Raw genomic sequence first — 16874 nt, 5'->3', positions numbered from 1 at the left:
TTAATTATCTGCTAGAAAAAACTTACTGAGGCCACAGCCATGTAATGGGTCTAATGGAAGAACAAAGCATTATATTAAAACTCATTCACGTTTAGCCCGTTCAAAATGCGCTAATAAAATATTTGCTCCCTTCTGCACTGCCACGCGCCATATGGCAAAGGCCAAACAACGGGGCGTCATAAATGAGTAATTTGGGTTGTTCTGTTTGTTTTAAAGTTGTGAGAACAACATAAACTGTGTGAAAATGCTCGGGAATCCAGTTACCCTGCTGAGAGTTAGTTTATTCGTGAGGAGCAGCTCTCAAGTGTCAAAACAGTCCAATAAAAGAGCGAGAAAAACTTGTCATTTAATGCCGGACATTTTTAAAGCTCAGGGCTTTTCACCGCGAGCGATTATAGAACCCATTCTAATCTGAAGTCCATTATTATTAGATTATTATTATTATTAATAATATAATTAAATGCATTGATAATTCAGTCATTAAAAGCCTAATAATAATACAATTAAAGGATAATATTCAGCCGTCGTCATTATTATTATTATTATTATTATTATTAGTCGTAGTAGTTGTCGCCTTCGCTGAGGTAAACCATTGTAAAGTGCTGGTATCCATCAAGTGAGGGATCAGGTATTTGTCATGATATAACAGCAGATTATAGCAAATCATGAGTCCAATTGTGTGTGAACGATGAGCGCGTTCACATCGCCCCAGGAGGCGCGTCACATCTCACATCTAATCACTGAGGGGGTGAATGAAAACAAGCCCGATCCTTGACAAATATTTCCGTAAACGTTGACGTATCGCTCGGTGTTTTGTTGTGTTCTGGAAGCGGTCGAACCCCCAGAATCATCCATCCGTACAGCTTGGTCTGGGCGACACCCCGGTGGAAACGTCACCCTATACGAGCCGCCCCTAAATCCGTCGTCCAATGGTCGAAGCGCGTCCTGAGCGCCTGAGAGCCGCCGGGATAAAACCTCCGCCGGGCCCGTCAGCCGCTCTTACGGCTCCGTTATTCTGGAGAAACTCTAATCCACACCTCTGATCAGACAACATAATATGTGCCATTATAACTGACACTGTGGCGTTGGATAAAAGCCGTCGGATATTTTCAAGCGTTTCTTCTCCAAAAGGTAAAACATGCACTATTATATTAATTTTTTTGCGCATTGATGTGATGTGGATTTTTTGGGGTCGGCAGCTGTAAACTTACTGATACCTGCAGATTCTTCAGCCAATAACTATAGTGCCTCATATAATCTACAGTAGGCCTATAACGCGAAATAGAACAAGCCAAATCTTTAAAAAACGAGGAGCTTGACGTCAATAACTCTTCGACTAAACACAGAGTGCTTAAGTATCGAAGATGAGAGTCTGTGTTATGCAAATATTAATTAATAAATATTAAATAATAAATATAACAATAGCCGTAACTGTCAGGTTCACCATAAAATGTCCTTTTGCAGGGAATAAAAGGAATATTTTCACGCAAGACCTCATATGGACTAAAACACAGCAAATTAAGTGAGAGGGGACACTTGGACATTTAACCAGGACATCAAGAGACCAAGACTTCTCTGAGAAATGTCCAACACAACTGGGCGAGGTAAAAATAATAAACTAGTTATTTTGAAATCTATATACCGCTATCTGTAGATCACATGAAATGTCTAAAATTGAAGAACAAGTGCCGCATTTATTCAGGCATCCATGTTCATCATTTTGTTCAAGAAACTATTCAGCGAATATCAGACAAACCTTCCTTTTTTATTTTGCTTGTTTATTTTACAAATACTGTGTAATGTCAGAACAATCTGGAAAATCTAAATGTCCATAAATTGACAGTACTGGTTTGGCATTTTATTATAGGAAGTTTTGTGTCAAGAACTAATATTATAGGAAAATTTCTGGTTGTGCGTGTGACGAACTCATGTGAGGAATAACAAAAAAACAAAAAACAAAATGAGGTCTTATAACTCACGTATAGCAAATCCTTAAATTCTTAAGTGTAATTCATCTGAGATTGATATTTGTTTTTAAATAGGCCTAGTTTATCTTTTGATTGCATTGCAGAAGAACCAGCAATCTCGAGAGGAGTTGGACATAAAAGTCTTTACTTGCACAGATATTGACTTTTCGTTTAGAGGGTTAATGGCTTAAATCGGTTCAACAATTGAGTAAACCCGTTCCAGAAACCTACCGCGTTCAAAAGAGCGTTATAATACATTGAGTTTTGTCGATATTCTAGTAATAGACATTTGAACACTAGTGGTTGATATTGACATTCGCAAAGGGCCCTTATTTTTCCTGACTTTTTAGTGCGGCCATGGAGAGAGAAATCGTTCCGTTTTTTGTGTTTGGTCGTGAAAACCGCTTTCCCGCTGTTGTCTTTTTTACATGAAAATATATTTTTTTCTTTAGCGCTAATATTTCGTTTTAAGGGATTGCTTTCACGTAGCCTACTAGGCTATATAATATGTTTTAAATGACTTTACACAACAGCACGTATAGCACTTTCTTGCTATTGCACTTAGCAAGATTTTTCGGTCTCATTTTTACTTTACCGTTTCTCTTTTTGTACACGTTTCCATATCTATTTGAAGTAATTTAGGACTACAATTTAAATGGTTTCTGTTCTCATTCGTTCATTAAAATACGATTATTATTGTCTAAATTTGCAGGACCTTTTCTTTTTTTTTCCTTTTTTTTTTCTCTTATTGCGTACTGAAATAAATATATAAATGAAATTGAAATTGAGTGTCCATAGTGTCAGGCCAAAATAGATTATCTAAAGCATAACAAGTAAAAATCACTTTTGTAAATTTATTATCTAGATAGGCTAACATCATTTTGTAAGAAATTTAATTTATTTTTTTGAAGTGCAGGCCATGATCCAAAATAAGTCTGGTTAAAATCTCTTTTAATAAATTAATAAATACAAAAATATCCCAACCCTATAACATTATCATAAACTATTAAAATCCATGAAACAAAACTAGGTTTTACTTTAACCCTTTGCTGCTGAAAAATGAACGTCTAACGAACCACCTTAAATTTGTACAGCATTAGAATCTCTCTCTCTCTCTGTGTGTGTGTGTGTGTGTGTGTGTGTGTCTGTATTCTCCTGGGGTTTCTCTGCTTTAATATCCTGTCGCTTGCTGACTCTTGGCGAGGAGAGTTTGACACACTCCGCTAACACCGTTAATAGCGCCGTTTGATGTGGAAATGAAAGCTGCAAAAGAGCAAAAGGGGAAGAAGAGACTGAATGGGTTAAATTAAAAGTGAGGCTCTTCTGAGAGTCACTGGTGCAGCGCAGCATGAAACACGAGCGCCGACAAATTTCGTCACAAAAGGGCGCATGACAAAAACACGAAAAAAGAACAAGAATTAAAATCTGCTGTTTTTTTTATTAAATCAATTTTCCAGACACTAAAAACAACAAAAATAGTAATAATGTTTACTTATTACTGAACAAGTTTTCTTATGAACATCATATAATAGGCCAATTTAAATATTAAGTCATTAATGCATTTGTTCACGTAAAACCCAGTGCAATGAATTTCATTCAAATAATATTCTTTCCCTCTGCGAAACTTTTAAATGTTTTATAGTTTTAATTTTCTTAGTGTAGATTATTTAACAAAAAATGTTCATGGCTAAAGTGAATAATAGCAGTAGGTATTATTAGTGCATGTATTATTATGACTACTTTCATGTCTGAGCAAAGTTAGAGTTACTCAGTAAATCCGAATATTCTTCATCATGCAGATTGTGCTTCTGTATGTCATGAGATCCGGCTCTGGGACCTTTCCCAGAAAACCTGCACAGAGCGGTCTAGACCAGAAGCTGTCAATATACAGTAGCTGTAGGTTCATTTGTTGCTTTGAGAGAGGGATGTGTGGAGAAAAAAAACAATCCTGAGAAGCTGAGAAAACATTGGAAATGCTCTAGACATTGTAGTGTAGTAGGTGATGTGTAATTGCAGAGTGAAAAGGAACCTGGAAAGGTATTATTCTGGATACTGTTCATTCAAAACTTTCAGAAGAGTGTTAATATGATTTGGCAATTACCAAGAGAAACCTGTAGCCTTCTCTCTTTGCTATGAGACAAATGAAATGTAATCTCACAGAGCCAGTGTTCGGTTGGCGTGATGTTTATGTGCGTTCATGTCCTTTCACCCCCAGGTCATGGGGGTCTTAATCAACTAGGTGGCATGTTTGTGAACGGTCGGCCGCTCCCGGAAGTCATCCGGCAGAGGATTGTGGACATGGCGCACCAGGGCGTGCGACCCTGCGACATCTCACGGCAGCTGAGGGTCAGTCACGGCTGCGTCAGCAAGATACTGGGCAGGTAAAGAGTCCAGGAACACTTCAAACACACACTTGACAAAATGAACAATGATGGGATGCATTTTATAAGCACATTCACTGTTTTATTCTATTTTTTTTTTCTTTGTTGAGTGTCCTGTGCTCCACTGTCAAACATACTGAATGTGATTTAATCTGCAGCAAATGCTATATAATACATTTTTTTTTTTTTCAGTTGTTTTATTTGTTGTCTAGATGCCCTAGTGTCATCAGGCACAGGCAGTTTCAGCATATCTGATATTTTATTTTGTAAAGTTTACATATATTGGCCAAGTTGCACTTGCAAGAAATTGGTGCTGGTTTGTCCTAAAGTAAATGTGCCATATCAAGTACTTATGATATAACATTACACACAATATACAGTAAAGCTGCTTTACCACCCGGACAAATTTGTCCCAGGAATATTTTCTTCCATACCTGTTGCTGTCTGTGTTTGCATTGCAATCTAAAGTACTGTGAAGAGTAGTCCAGTCCCACTGGATTTCGTTCTCTGCATATAAACTTAATAAAGCCTGAACCTCATCATTGGTCCACCGGTCGTATTTTTTAAACTCCATTGTTGATTTGAATAGCGGCACCCACCGCTACAGACTTTTGAAAATGGTGGTTGAAATAAAATGCTGTGTGGAGTCAACCAATCCAAATGCTGCGTGAACTCAAACAATCAGCATGTTCAGTGCCCAAGTCTCACCCTCGAAAGTTCCTGAACTTTGAAAAAGTACCACCTTGTGAGCAGGGACTTTCTGAGGGGGAAATTTTTACCCAGAACTTCATTTAGACCCTGGTTCCTGCAGTCAAAACACCTCAAAGTCCCTAGTTCCTGGGAAAGTTCCTGCAGTGGATAAGCACCTTAATACAATATACGACACAGACTGAGTAGATCAAATCTAGCAGAAATAAATGAAGAATAAGTGAGTAGAATGAAGTCCGACCAAAGGATGCGGTGACAGCAGTAAATTAAACTATCAGCAGGTACATTTGAGTTTTGTTTTAATGGTCATTTCTCTTTCAGGTACTATGAGACAGGCAGCATTAAACCAGGAGTCATTGGAGGCTCAAAGCCGAAAGTTGCAACTCCTAAAGTGGTGGAGAAGATAGCCGAGTACAAGCGGCAGAACCCGACCATGTTTGCGTGGGAGATCAGAGACCGACTGCTGGCCGAGGGAGTTTGTGACGGTGACACTGTGCCCAGCGTCAGTTCTATCAACAGGTACCTGAACTCTGACCTCAGGGACAAAAGGTCAACAGTGCTGGAAAATCCTCAAATTGAGTCCTTAATTTTCTTTGTGCAAAACTCTGCTAACCCAGTTTCCTTCTCTCACAGGATTATTCGCACAAAAGTTCAACAGCCTTTCAACCTTCCTCTGGACAGTAAAGGCCTCAGTCCTGGACATACACTGAGTATGAATATCCACTAATAATTCCCAGTAATCTTGTATTCCAGTTCATTGCGGTCAATGTAATGAATAATGCTGTCTGTTTGATTTTGCACAGTTCCCAGTTCAGCCGTCACTCCTCCGGAATCTCCTCAGTCGGACTCTCTGGGCTCCACCTACTCCATCAGCGGCCTGCTGGGAATCCCACAGACCAGTGCCGAGGGCAAGAGAAGCCACGACGACAGTGAGTGTCCAGCATTATTAGTGTACTGTAATGCTCGCTGGGCAGAGGAGCAAGAAGGTCTTCAGTTTGAGGCCTTTCTGCCCCTCCCAGTGTTCGTGCAAGTTTCCCCCACAATCCAAAGACATACAGAATAGATGAACTGGAGACACGAAATGGTGTGTAGGTGTAAATGAATGTGCAAATGTCTGTGAGCCCTGTGATGGACTGGCCATCCGTGAGATATCCAACATCCCCACAACCCAGTTTGGAAAACCTAATGCAGTTTCAGACGATAAAAGAATCTCCAGACCAGACACTAAATAAGCATGACATACTGAATCATACTGCTCTGATGTTCCCTATATTGCTGTTTACCTGAGGGAGAATTTCGATCTTTAAACATTAAATAAAATTCCAGGTAGGGTTGGATTAGGGATAATGCATTGAAAGTAAAAACAGTGGAAGTAAAAAAGTCTTTGACCGTCACTAAGTGAATCTGTGGTGAATTGTTTTCAGGATTTCCAGTATATATATGATTCAAATATCTTAAAAAGAGAGCATTATCAGTAAATAAAGAATGCACTTTGATTGTGAACATGTCAGGCGATCAGGAGAGCTGTCGGCACAGCGTGGACTCTCAGGGCAGCGGCAGTGGACCCCGGAAGCAGCTGAGGACCGAGCACTTCCCGTCTCAGCAGCTGGACTGCGGCTTTGAGCGGCACCACTACAGCTCTGACGCATTCAGTCAGACCGGGAAAACAGAGCAGGTACTACAATACTGGAGAACAGGGGAAACGCTCATGCAGTGCACACGGACACTCAACTACTAACTCCCTCTCTCTCCTGCAGTCGCTCTATCCTCTCTCACTCATCAACGGCAGCTTGGATGAGGGTAAAAGTGGCTCAGCTATCAGTCGAAACCTGGCAGCACATCAGGGATACACAGTGGTTGCAGGTAATAACTTTAATTCCTCCTTGTCATTTGTTCTCTGCTTTAGAACGATATTTCCATTTACTGTATGAAGAGACTTCCAGAGTGTCATGTCCAGCAACACATTACACTGTTCATTTAGCTTAGTCCTGCATAGTACATACTGCATTCCCCAAACTCATGATTCAAAATGAATTGTATTTGTAATTTGCATCATCGTTTAGCATATGTGCTTACACTGTCTGTGATTACTGTAATCCATTTCATTGTACATCAATTAACAATCATACATGAATTTTTCCATCTGTCTGTCAACCCGCTGCTCCGCCCCAGAAGCTCTACAGCCCCTCCCACTCTGTCTGAAACAGGAAATGTCACCTGAGGTGAACAGCTCAAGCCCCTCCCCCAACATCATCGCTAATTCAGCTTTCCTGGAGCTCTCTTCCATTTCGGCTCCGTCATCAGTGTCCATCGCTAACAGTTGCAGCAATGCCACTCATTTATCTCATGGCTTCAATTCATTTTCCCATCATGGCCCAGTGCACGGGCAGTTCAGCAGCCCGCCCCTCATTGCAGGTAAAGCTTCATGCATCCATAGCACATGACCGTCGCAGTTATAGCCCAGCTGTCCGGTATTTTGGTAATCCAAGACAAAGCAATGAGTGGATTTGTTGACCGTTTCAGGGAGAGATGTGGCGAGCTCCATGCTGCCCGGTTATCCTCCGCACATCCCGTCGGCCGCTCAGACGGGCTTCTCCTCGTCCACCATCACCGGGATGGTAGCAGGTGAGGGAGCTTTTTTAATTCTCTTGCATACAGTGATGCTTGTGTCGCTATTCAGATCGATTTCTTTCTAGTTGTTAAAATCGTGAAAATCAAGTTTTTAATGTTGTTTATATGTCTATGTGGTGTTTTTAATATGCTTTAAGACAAACCATGTGCAAATTCACATTATTAGCTGTTTGATAACATAGTCAAACAAAAGGCTAATCATATTAATCACCATTATGTGTCCGACTTTGTAAAAAGTGATACCATTGTGCAGCGTTTACCTCAGTAAGTTGACCGAGTGGATCTCCAAGTGAGGTAGTGGAGGTGGGGCTATTTTGCATATTCATTGATCCATGTATACTAAATGAGGCAAGGGTGTAGAGTTACATTCAAGCTATTTTAAGGCATGAAGGCATGAAGTTTTTTCACAGGAAAAAACATTTAAATATGTAATTTTGTTGATCAAAGATTAGTTTTAAGAGATACAATTATTGACTACAGAGGGGACTTTAATTAAAGTGAGGGTCATACCCATCACTGGCTGTTCTGAGAAAATTTTGCTAGTGAAATTTCCTTATTCTTTTTACAGTGGATATATTTGTGGTGTGAAATACGACAGATTTGTTCAGATTAGACAGCATTAAAGGGTTAGTTAATATGAAACTTCTGTCATTAATTACTCACCCTCATGTCGTTCCACACCCGTACCTTCGTTCATCTTCGGAACACAAATTAAGATATTTTTGATGAAATCCGAGAAGGATATGACTTGTCCATTGACAACAATATAATCACCACTTCCAAGGTCAAGAAAGGTACTAAAGACATCGTAAAAACAGTCGACGTGACTGCAGTGGTTCAACCTTAATTTTTTGAAGCACCGAGAAAAAAAACAAAATAATGACTTTATTTCGACAATATCTACTCTTCTCTGTCATTCTCATACATTGCTTACGTCCAGCGCTTCTAGGTTATATATCAGAACGCCGACTCATTATTGGCCGGCTCCTGCGTCAGCATCACACGCATGCGTAATGCTGGTCAAGTGAACAGTGTCGGTAAATAATGAGTTTTTGTGCACAAATGTATTCTCGTCGCTTCATAGAATTAAGGATGAACCACTGCAGTCACGTCATTTTACCAATATCTTTAGTACCTTTCTGTACCTTGAAAGTGGTGATTATATTGCTGCCTATGGACGAGTCATGTACTTATCGGATTTCATCAAAAATATCTTAATTTGTCTTCCAATGATTGAACGAAGATCTTATGAGTGTGGAACGACATGAGGGTGAGTAATTAATGACAAAATTTTAATTTTGGGTGAACTAACCCTTTAAAATCACAAAGTAGGCCTGTGAAGCAAATTTGACCTGCCCAAAAACACAGGACTAGTCTCAACGATGCTTCTGAAGCATGAGCCAGTAAGCAAACCTATATATCATAGCGTTAGTGCTGCTCATTTGCAGGGCCTGCTTCATTGGAATTATCCGCAAACACACATTGGATTTTGGCACAGGTTTTACGCCGGATGCCTTCCTGCGAAACCCAGCACTATGAGAGTCAACGACACAACTAATCCACAACCATAAAGGCACTTAGTGTGATTTCTATTCTTTAAAAATGTATTTCTGCATTTCACCTCTGCTCTAGCTTGTACTCTAATCTAGCTTTGTCTTTAAACTTGTATGCTATGAATCTGGCTCTTATGACAAATGGCTTGTGATGTTCCTCATTTGGATAAAAACATCTGCTAAATGAATACATGTAAATGCTTAGCAACAGCTTCGCACAGGCAAGCGCCACTCGCATTCTCTTTGGGAAATGTAACGATCTAGTTTTGTGATTAAAACAGTGGACTCATAAATGCAGTTTCTCTGAAAACTATCGGTGATAAACATGGTACGGTATGAATTTGAGGAGCTCGTGAGAATGCCGGAAGGCCAGTTTAGAGATTAACAGAAGGACGGGTGGGTTAATAAGTAGCCGGTTTGCTTTGGAGGGAATGGAGCAGGAGTTCCGCCCTGCTGCCCGCAGCGGCCCCTCTGCTCCCGACCACCCAGGGGCCCCACTGAGGGGAGCATGATTATGAGTCCAAGAGAGACCAGAGAGATGGAGACTGAGGTGGAGACAAACCATGAATGAGTGCACAATCTATATGGAAAGCATATACAGAGAGTATATCCATTAAGGAACAAACGGCAGGAGCGGTACAAGCTCTGCTGAGACTGTGATGCACTTTTCTTTTTTTCATCTGAAGTCTGCCCTGCCAAGCGCGAAATGAGAGGGTCTGATTTATTATTTTTCTGGTGGGCTCGCTGAGAGGAAGCGTTCATACACAATTACTCACTGAAGGGGGGGGATTCAATCCGGCTCCCATAATTACCAATTAGATATTGGAATGTTAAAAAAAAGAATGGCAGAGGGAAGCATGAAAGGCTGAAGGAGGAAGTGAGGGATGGAGAGACGCTGAAGCAGTCTGACTGTATGCACCAGTGAGCAGCCGTCCACCTGCCCGCGGGATTAATGGTTTACAAGCGCCTCTAACCGCCGAGTGAATGATGTGCCAGACCTCAAGCTGCCAAAAGCACAAACGGACTCGCACAACACTTACAGGATCTGTTTCAAACTGAGGATCTGGCTGACATGGCTGTTGTCTTGTTTAATGTGTTTGTAATCAGGTGTGTGTTCACTTGTAGGACCAGAGTACACGGGCCAGACCTACAGCCACCCGCCGTACACATCCTACAGCGACGCCTGGAGATTCACCAACTCCAGCATATTAGGTGAGTCCAGCAGAGTCAACACTGTGTTTCATGAGGACTACATGGTTGTCTAGTAAAGAAAAAATGCACTAACGACCTGCATACACCCAAATGAGACTGCCGTGCCCTTCAACTATTGCATAAATTGTCCTCTGAAGTAGGTTTACCCTCTGCCAATAACTTTGTGCCTTCAGGCTATTGAGCTTTTCTGTGGAAATAAATAATGCCACAGTCATAAGACGGCTGTTAGCCCTCAAGCTATAGAATTATAGAGCAGACCATTTCAAAAATACAAAACAAGCAAATATCTTACCTCCTACCAAAGTCCCTTTCAAGGAAAGTCTGTTCAATCAGCAGCCATATTTACAACGCCTCCGGGCAGCTCTTTTGGGCATCCAAGACCAAGTCCTATCTATTTGAATGGGGGAATCCTTAAATTTCAAAAACTGCTTGGCGAACTCACAATTAAATAACAAATCAACAAAATCTGACATGAACTGTCCCATAAATATTGTTTCTTATGCTCAAATAGCGTTAAAAAGCCTATTTTTCAGGCTAGATGAGCCAACGTGCATGTGCAGTCCTAAACAAGAGCCTCTAACGGCAGCTGCAGTGACGCAATGACTTTATCGATCAGCGATTGGCTCTTTTACTTAGAACGCGGGACGTATTCCGCCATATTGCGAGTTGCAGTTTCTCTAATTCATAACTAAAAGGAGTGACCGTGTTTAGATCTATATCTTATAGTCTTTGACCAGTCTCAAAAATACAAATATCTTACCTCCTACCAAAGTCCCTTTCAAGGAAAGTCTGTTCACTCGGCGGCCTTATTTACAACGCCTCCGGGCAGCTCTTTCGGGCATCCAAGACCTATTTGAATAGGGGAATCATGAAATTTCAAAAACTGCTTGGCGAACTCACAATTAAATAACATATTTCAAATCATCAACAAAATCTGACATGAACTGTCCCATAAATATTGTTTCTTAGCGTTAAAAAGCTTATTTTTCACACAATGCACATATGCAGTCCTTAACACGAGCCTCTAACGGCAGCTGCAGTGACGCAATGACTTTATCAATCAGCGATTGGCTCTTTTACCAAAGAGCTTAGAACCCAAGAGGCGACACTTTGATACTTTCTGGGTAAGAGCCACTAGATGGCGCTCCGGTAGAGCGAACGCCATTATGGGCTGAATACTAACTGGACCATAGAATCCTTCACATCTTACGCACCCAAAATCGGCGAATTTCACTGCCAAATCAGAAGCGCAATAGAACAATTAAGTCACCAGTAATTGTATGGCTCCTACAGTAAATGCTGTACTGTCTTTTATTTTACCAGTTGTGGAATCCACCATTCAACCATCTGAGGTAGTTAGCCTACTTTATTGAGTATTTCCATTTTATGCAACTTTTCACATTTATTAATAGTAAATTAATAATTAATATTTTAGACCTAGTGGAGTAATAGTATCACTAGGTCTGAATAGAAATAGGCTATATTGTACGTTTTAATGGATCATACTACAAACATAACGATCTTATAATACATGATCCATTGCTGTGTCCATTATCACATAATTCCCACTTTTGGACACTTTTGCTTCAATGGACTTTAGACAACACTTGCAAAATCAAGCTGTTATATTCATATATTTATTGTCCAACATTCCCAATTTTTCTGATGCATGTCCTTAATTTAATTTCATATGTTGGTAATAATTCAGTATTTACCAGCCTTTTGAAGAATTTTAAACCAAACTGCCTGGGTTTCTAGAGAGCAAAGGTTTTGTGAAAAAAGTGGAAGACTTAAACACAAAGTGTGTAAAATAAACTGTTAAAAAGATTTGATGATCACTAGTGATGTTGTCATCATTCAGGTTGGATTTCAGCTTTAATGTACGTTTTGTTTTAACAAAGCAGCTGATATTGCCTTAGAAACTAGTGGGCTGCCGACTCGCTTTCATCCCAAAATGGCGGAAACCCAGGGCTGCTGCTGGGCGCCGGTCTTACAATGGAACGTTCTATTTAGCGTCGCTTCTTGTTGGTGTATAATATATTCTTTGCTTTTACTTAAAACGCGGGACGTATTCCGCCATATTGCAAGTAGCAGTTTATCCAATTCATAACTAAAAGGAGTGAACCGTCTTTCTACATCTTATAACCGGTCTCAAAAATACAAAGCAAGCCTTCACTCTCTTCTATACGCTGCAATGTAATGATGACATCACTGTCGCCCTCTGCAGGTTCCCCGTATTACTACAGTTCCGCCGCACGAGCGCCGCCTCCCTCCACCGCGGCGTACGACCATCTCTAGTACAGAAGAAGAACGGACACGAGTTTCTCTTTTTTACAGCGGAAGAATCCAGTGAAAGACACGAGGAGTATGAAGGATTATATTGAATGGACGATGCCTATTATTGCCTGTAAAACTATTTATGTCCTTTGTTCACGGTCTGATTAAAGGCCATTTACAACCACACGTTTACATCTTTATCCACCAGTCAGAACATCTGTTGCTTGTGTTTTTATTTCTCTGTAGCCAAAGACATTTCATACTACTGTTTTCATATGGCCAGAAACACTTTACTTGCACACGATTCACGAATATTACCAAACGGACAAATATATCCACACAACTGAACATATAATAATTCTAAGGAACATGAGAAACATCGCGACTTTGTTGTGGTGTTTCAATAAGACGAGCAAATCGTTTTGACGAGCACGTGACATTTTATCAACGGTGGATTGGAGCTGATGACCGTTATTTATACGTCAGATATTCAAACAAAATAGAAATAACATGTTAACTTTAAGATGATTTGCCGTATTTCTAATGGATTATAAAAAAAACATCACATTCAGAAGTAGCATATTCAGTCCAAACCATTAAAGATTTTTAATGTCTTGGGACAATATGTAAATAATGTAGAGAAGGCAAACGTACCCCTATTAAAATGAAATTCATTTATATTCTACACATGATTATTAGGGCTGAACTGTGTGGGAATTCATTAGTTTTAAAATGTTTATATTCTCGCTTCTATTTTTCCATCTTATCATGCTTATATTTCTGTGATTAAACGAGTTTTGAGTTTCAGAGATTACGTTTTATTGTACTGTTAATTATATTATTCAAATGTAAATTAATAATTTCTACAGAATTATTTTGAATTAAATAAAGCATGACAAAGTCCAGTGTTGTCTTTCCCTCATTTATCTGTTTTGTACCATAATAATAAGCGTAGTTGTAGATGAGTATATTCCATATTGTCAGAATATTACAGCTTGAATGATTGTTCTTCAATAAATCAAACTTATAGGCCTATAATTATATACAGGTTGCTGTTAGACCAGGGTAGTTGGTGGTGATGATTATGGTGTTTCTACTGTTTTCCTGTTGAAAACTATAATTTATTATGTTGCGTATTTTTCGCCAGTCAGCGGTTTAAGTGAACACATGAAAGGGACAAAAGCAATGATCCTGAAAACATGCGCATCTGTTTAATTTCCTTTTTTATTTTCTGCATCACGTACTTTTATTTGCAATTATTTCTCGCCTCTTTGTGGCCTCATTATAATGGCTCTTTAACGAGGCCACGGTTCGACGGTGCCGCGGCCCACCTGGATCCGCCGAGCGCGCGCGCGTGATGAACGAGCGGCCGTTTCCACGCGGAAACCAGGAGCACGAGCGCCCGGGGCTTCGGTGCACGAGAGGAATCCTGAAACGACAAAAACACCGTCCGTCGAATGGACATGTCGTGTAACTAAATGTACGGAAATGTTAATAACATCATTTTAACCATTTAGAAATTAGCTAGTTGTGCAATCACACACGACCATCACTTTCCTGATGACAGCAGTCTTTCACTTCTGGATATTGTAATTGCTCCTGATAAACACACACACACCCAGCAGTTGGGTTAAATGTTTGACCAACCTGCTGGGTAGTTTTATTTAGCTCAGCTATTGTTTAAAAAATACTGTATTGCCTGCTTAAAATGAACCCAAAGTATGTTGGAAATTAACATTTATTAAAAAGTTCACACTAAAAAATCCTGGGTTAAAAACAACCCAACTTGATTTGAAAATGGACGAACCCAGCGATTGGGTTGTTTTAACCCTGCAGTTGGGTTAAATGCTTGCTCAACGAGCTGGGTAGTTTTATTTAACTCAACTATTGTTTAAAAATGACTGTATTGCTTGTTTAAAATGAACCCAAAGTATGTTGGAAATGAACATTTATTAATAGGCTAAATGTATTAAGTTTAATGAATAAAAATTAAACAAAAATTGCTTCTTAATAAATGTTCACCTTTTGATTATTATTGTTGCCTTTAGTAATTCTGTGACTTATTTTTAATTTTCAGCCTATTTTGGGTTCATTTTAAGCCTAAAATATAGTAATTTTTACACAATAGTTAAATAAAACTGCTCAGCACATTGGGCAAACATTTAACCCAACCGCTGGGTTTGTCCATTTTCAACCCAACTTGGGTTGTTTTTAACCCAGCATTTTTTAGAGTGTACCATTTCCCAGTAGCCTATATAAAATAAAGCATGTTGTAATCACTGAAAACTGAGTTTTATTTCTACTCAATTGATGATGTAAATAATATAGTCTGTTTCCTGCATCACTCTTTACCTCCGTCACATGTAAAATTGTACACCAATTATGCTTAATAACCCAACAACACGTACGGTCATGTAAACGGTGTTCTTAGTTTAAGGCAAAACCCGATCAAAATCCGATTTCGCTCTGCATGCAAACACCCTTACCGCTGTGCGCATGTCCGTTTCAAAACTCTGTAATTTCAAATCTCATCTAAACGCTTTGTCAGGTTTATAAAACGAGCTGATGTTTGATAGTCTGAAGTGTATTGCTGTGCATGTCAGTGCACTCACTGAAAACATTTAAACTTCTGTTCAAGCATGCAGAAACAAATAACCAGGAACAAAAATGTACAAGTGTGTGAGTGCCTTTCATGGAGGCAAAAATGACACAAAATCCCCTCCTGTCATCAACCTTAAAAAATGTCTGCCAGCGATGCCAACTGGGCTCCTGCCCGCTGTGTAACGACCACAACTATCAAACCTTGATGCTGCTGAAATCCAAAGAGAGTGAGAAAACAAGAATGTGTGGCCATAAAGGCAATGATAATACTTCCTCGCTGTCTCTTTTAACAGCCTCTTTCTGTATTTGTGCCTCATTCACACCGGCGCCCCTCCCGTACCCTCCACTGTGGCCCTATTAGCACGGCGCTCGGCTGCCACTCTGCCAGTAATGAGTCCGGCAGCACAATACGGGCACCGGGCTGGAACAGCTGAGAGAGGACAAAGCATCTGAAAATGGGGCTGGCGCAGAGGGCACCGAGAGACGGCTGGGCCAGGAGTGTGTGGGCATGTGTTACTATCATCACAGGAGCCAAATCAGAGGCAGACAGGGGCCCTTTCAAAAAGGCAGCTCGCTGTTGGTGTGCTACTGCTGTGTGTGTGTTACAGAGAGAGAGAGCAAACCTTTACACTCCGCTGTCTTCCACCGATCGACAACAACAAACTCAAAGTCCCCTCTAGAACCATCGGTCTGCCAAAATAAATTAAGAGACGGTGTCATTTGACATCATGAGGCTGTTCTTCCTCAATTTGCTGGTTATTTGTGGGTGAAGAAGGTCACTGTCGCTTTGACAGAAGCACTTAACACAGATCGGGTGAATGAACACTCCAGACTCGGTAATTAATTTCAGTAGCATGCAAACTCTATTATTATGACATGAAATCTGCACACATTTTAATGACAATTAATTAGTGATCTTTTCTATTGAGCTTATTGTCCTCAAACAGTGTGTCTGGTTGAACAGCATTCCTCAAGTGTTCAGATCCAACAGGTTCATTATGCAAATGCATCCAAATTGTCTAATTGAAACTGAAATCATGTTGTTTACCTTAACAAAGTAGAGGTTAAATCAACTCAAGCTGACCAAAATAGAGCAATCGCTGATGAACAAATGTATTTTGAAACTCAAAACATTGAAATCCACTGGCAGGTTTGTCACAAATTAACCCTGACTGTTTGTTTCATTACAGGTGATATTGTTTAAATGTTTGACATTAAAGCTGCAGTCTGTACGTTTTGCCTCTTTGTCGCCATCTCTGTTTGAAACCTGCAATTGCAGTTATTTGCGGAAGCATCTTCTTTACGTGGGTTATGCTTGAATGAATCAGCATGAATGAATCTAATGTTTTGAGGTGTATGTGTGGCTGTCAGTCAACACACCAGATACGCCTTGGAAGTATGACCAAAATAAGAAAAATGTCATCTGAACAAGTATGCCTGCCACGTTTGTTCTGACCAACTGAAAAACAAAAATGTTTTACAATAAATCGCATTACCAAATGGTGATTAAATCTAATGATCGCTTAGCTCGGATCACGTCAAAG

At 40.0% G+C, this 16874-nt stretch overlaps 1 protein-coding gene across 4 annotated transcripts; it reads left to right on the top strand.

Annotated features, from left to right (window-relative positions):
- Nucleotides 1-991: 991 nt before the first annotated feature.
- Nucleotides 992-13494, top strand: pax8 (paired box 8). 4 transcript variants are annotated; one of them, XM_067406089.1, is made up of 12 exons: nt 992-1131; nt 1465-1604; nt 4183-4348; nt 5378-5575; nt 5690-5766; nt 5860-5985; nt 6568-6731; nt 6814-6919; nt 7232-7471; nt 7580-7681; nt 10366-10452; nt 12680-13494. In XM_067406089.1, the coding sequence occupies exons 2-12, from the start codon at nt 1583-1585 to the stop codon at nt 12748-12750; spliced, it is 1359 nt and encodes a 452-aa protein (XP_067262190.1). In that variant the 5' UTR covers nt 992-1131; nt 1465-1582; the 3' UTR covers nt 12751-13494. The 4 variants fall into 4 exon arrangements, with proteins under 4 accessions (XP_067262190.1, XP_067262189.1, XP_067262192.1 ...); XM_067406088.1 differs by having other exon boundaries at nt 7229-7471; XM_067406091.1 differs by lacking the exon at nt 1465-1604 and having other exon boundaries at nt 7229-7471.
- The last annotated feature ends 3380 nt before the right edge of the window (nt 13495-16874 follow it).

The sequence above is a fragment of the Chanodichthys erythropterus genome, chromosome 13, assembly GCF_024489055.1.
Source record: "Chanodichthys erythropterus isolate Z2021 chromosome 13, ASM2448905v1, whole genome shotgun sequence".
NCBI lineage: Eukaryota > Metazoa > Chordata > Actinopteri > Cypriniformes > Xenocyprididae > Chanodichthys > Chanodichthys erythropterus.
The sequence above is the reverse complement of the archived record's forward strand: the minus strand, read 5'-3'. Positions and strand labels throughout refer to the sequence as shown.

Bases quoted from the DNA above. Each gene is read 5' to 3' on its own strand.
- pax8 (XM_067406088.1), top strand. From the start codon at position 1,583: ATGTCCAACACAACTGGGCGAG. The intron at 4,349-5,377 runs GTAAAGAGTCCA...TTTCTCTTTCAG, and splicing joins GTCAGCAAGATACTGGGCAG to GTACTATGAGACAGGCAGCA. The intron at 6,732-6,813 runs GTACTACAATAC...TCTCTCCTGCAG, and splicing joins AGACCGGGAAAACAGAGCAG to TCGCTCTATCCTCTCTCACT.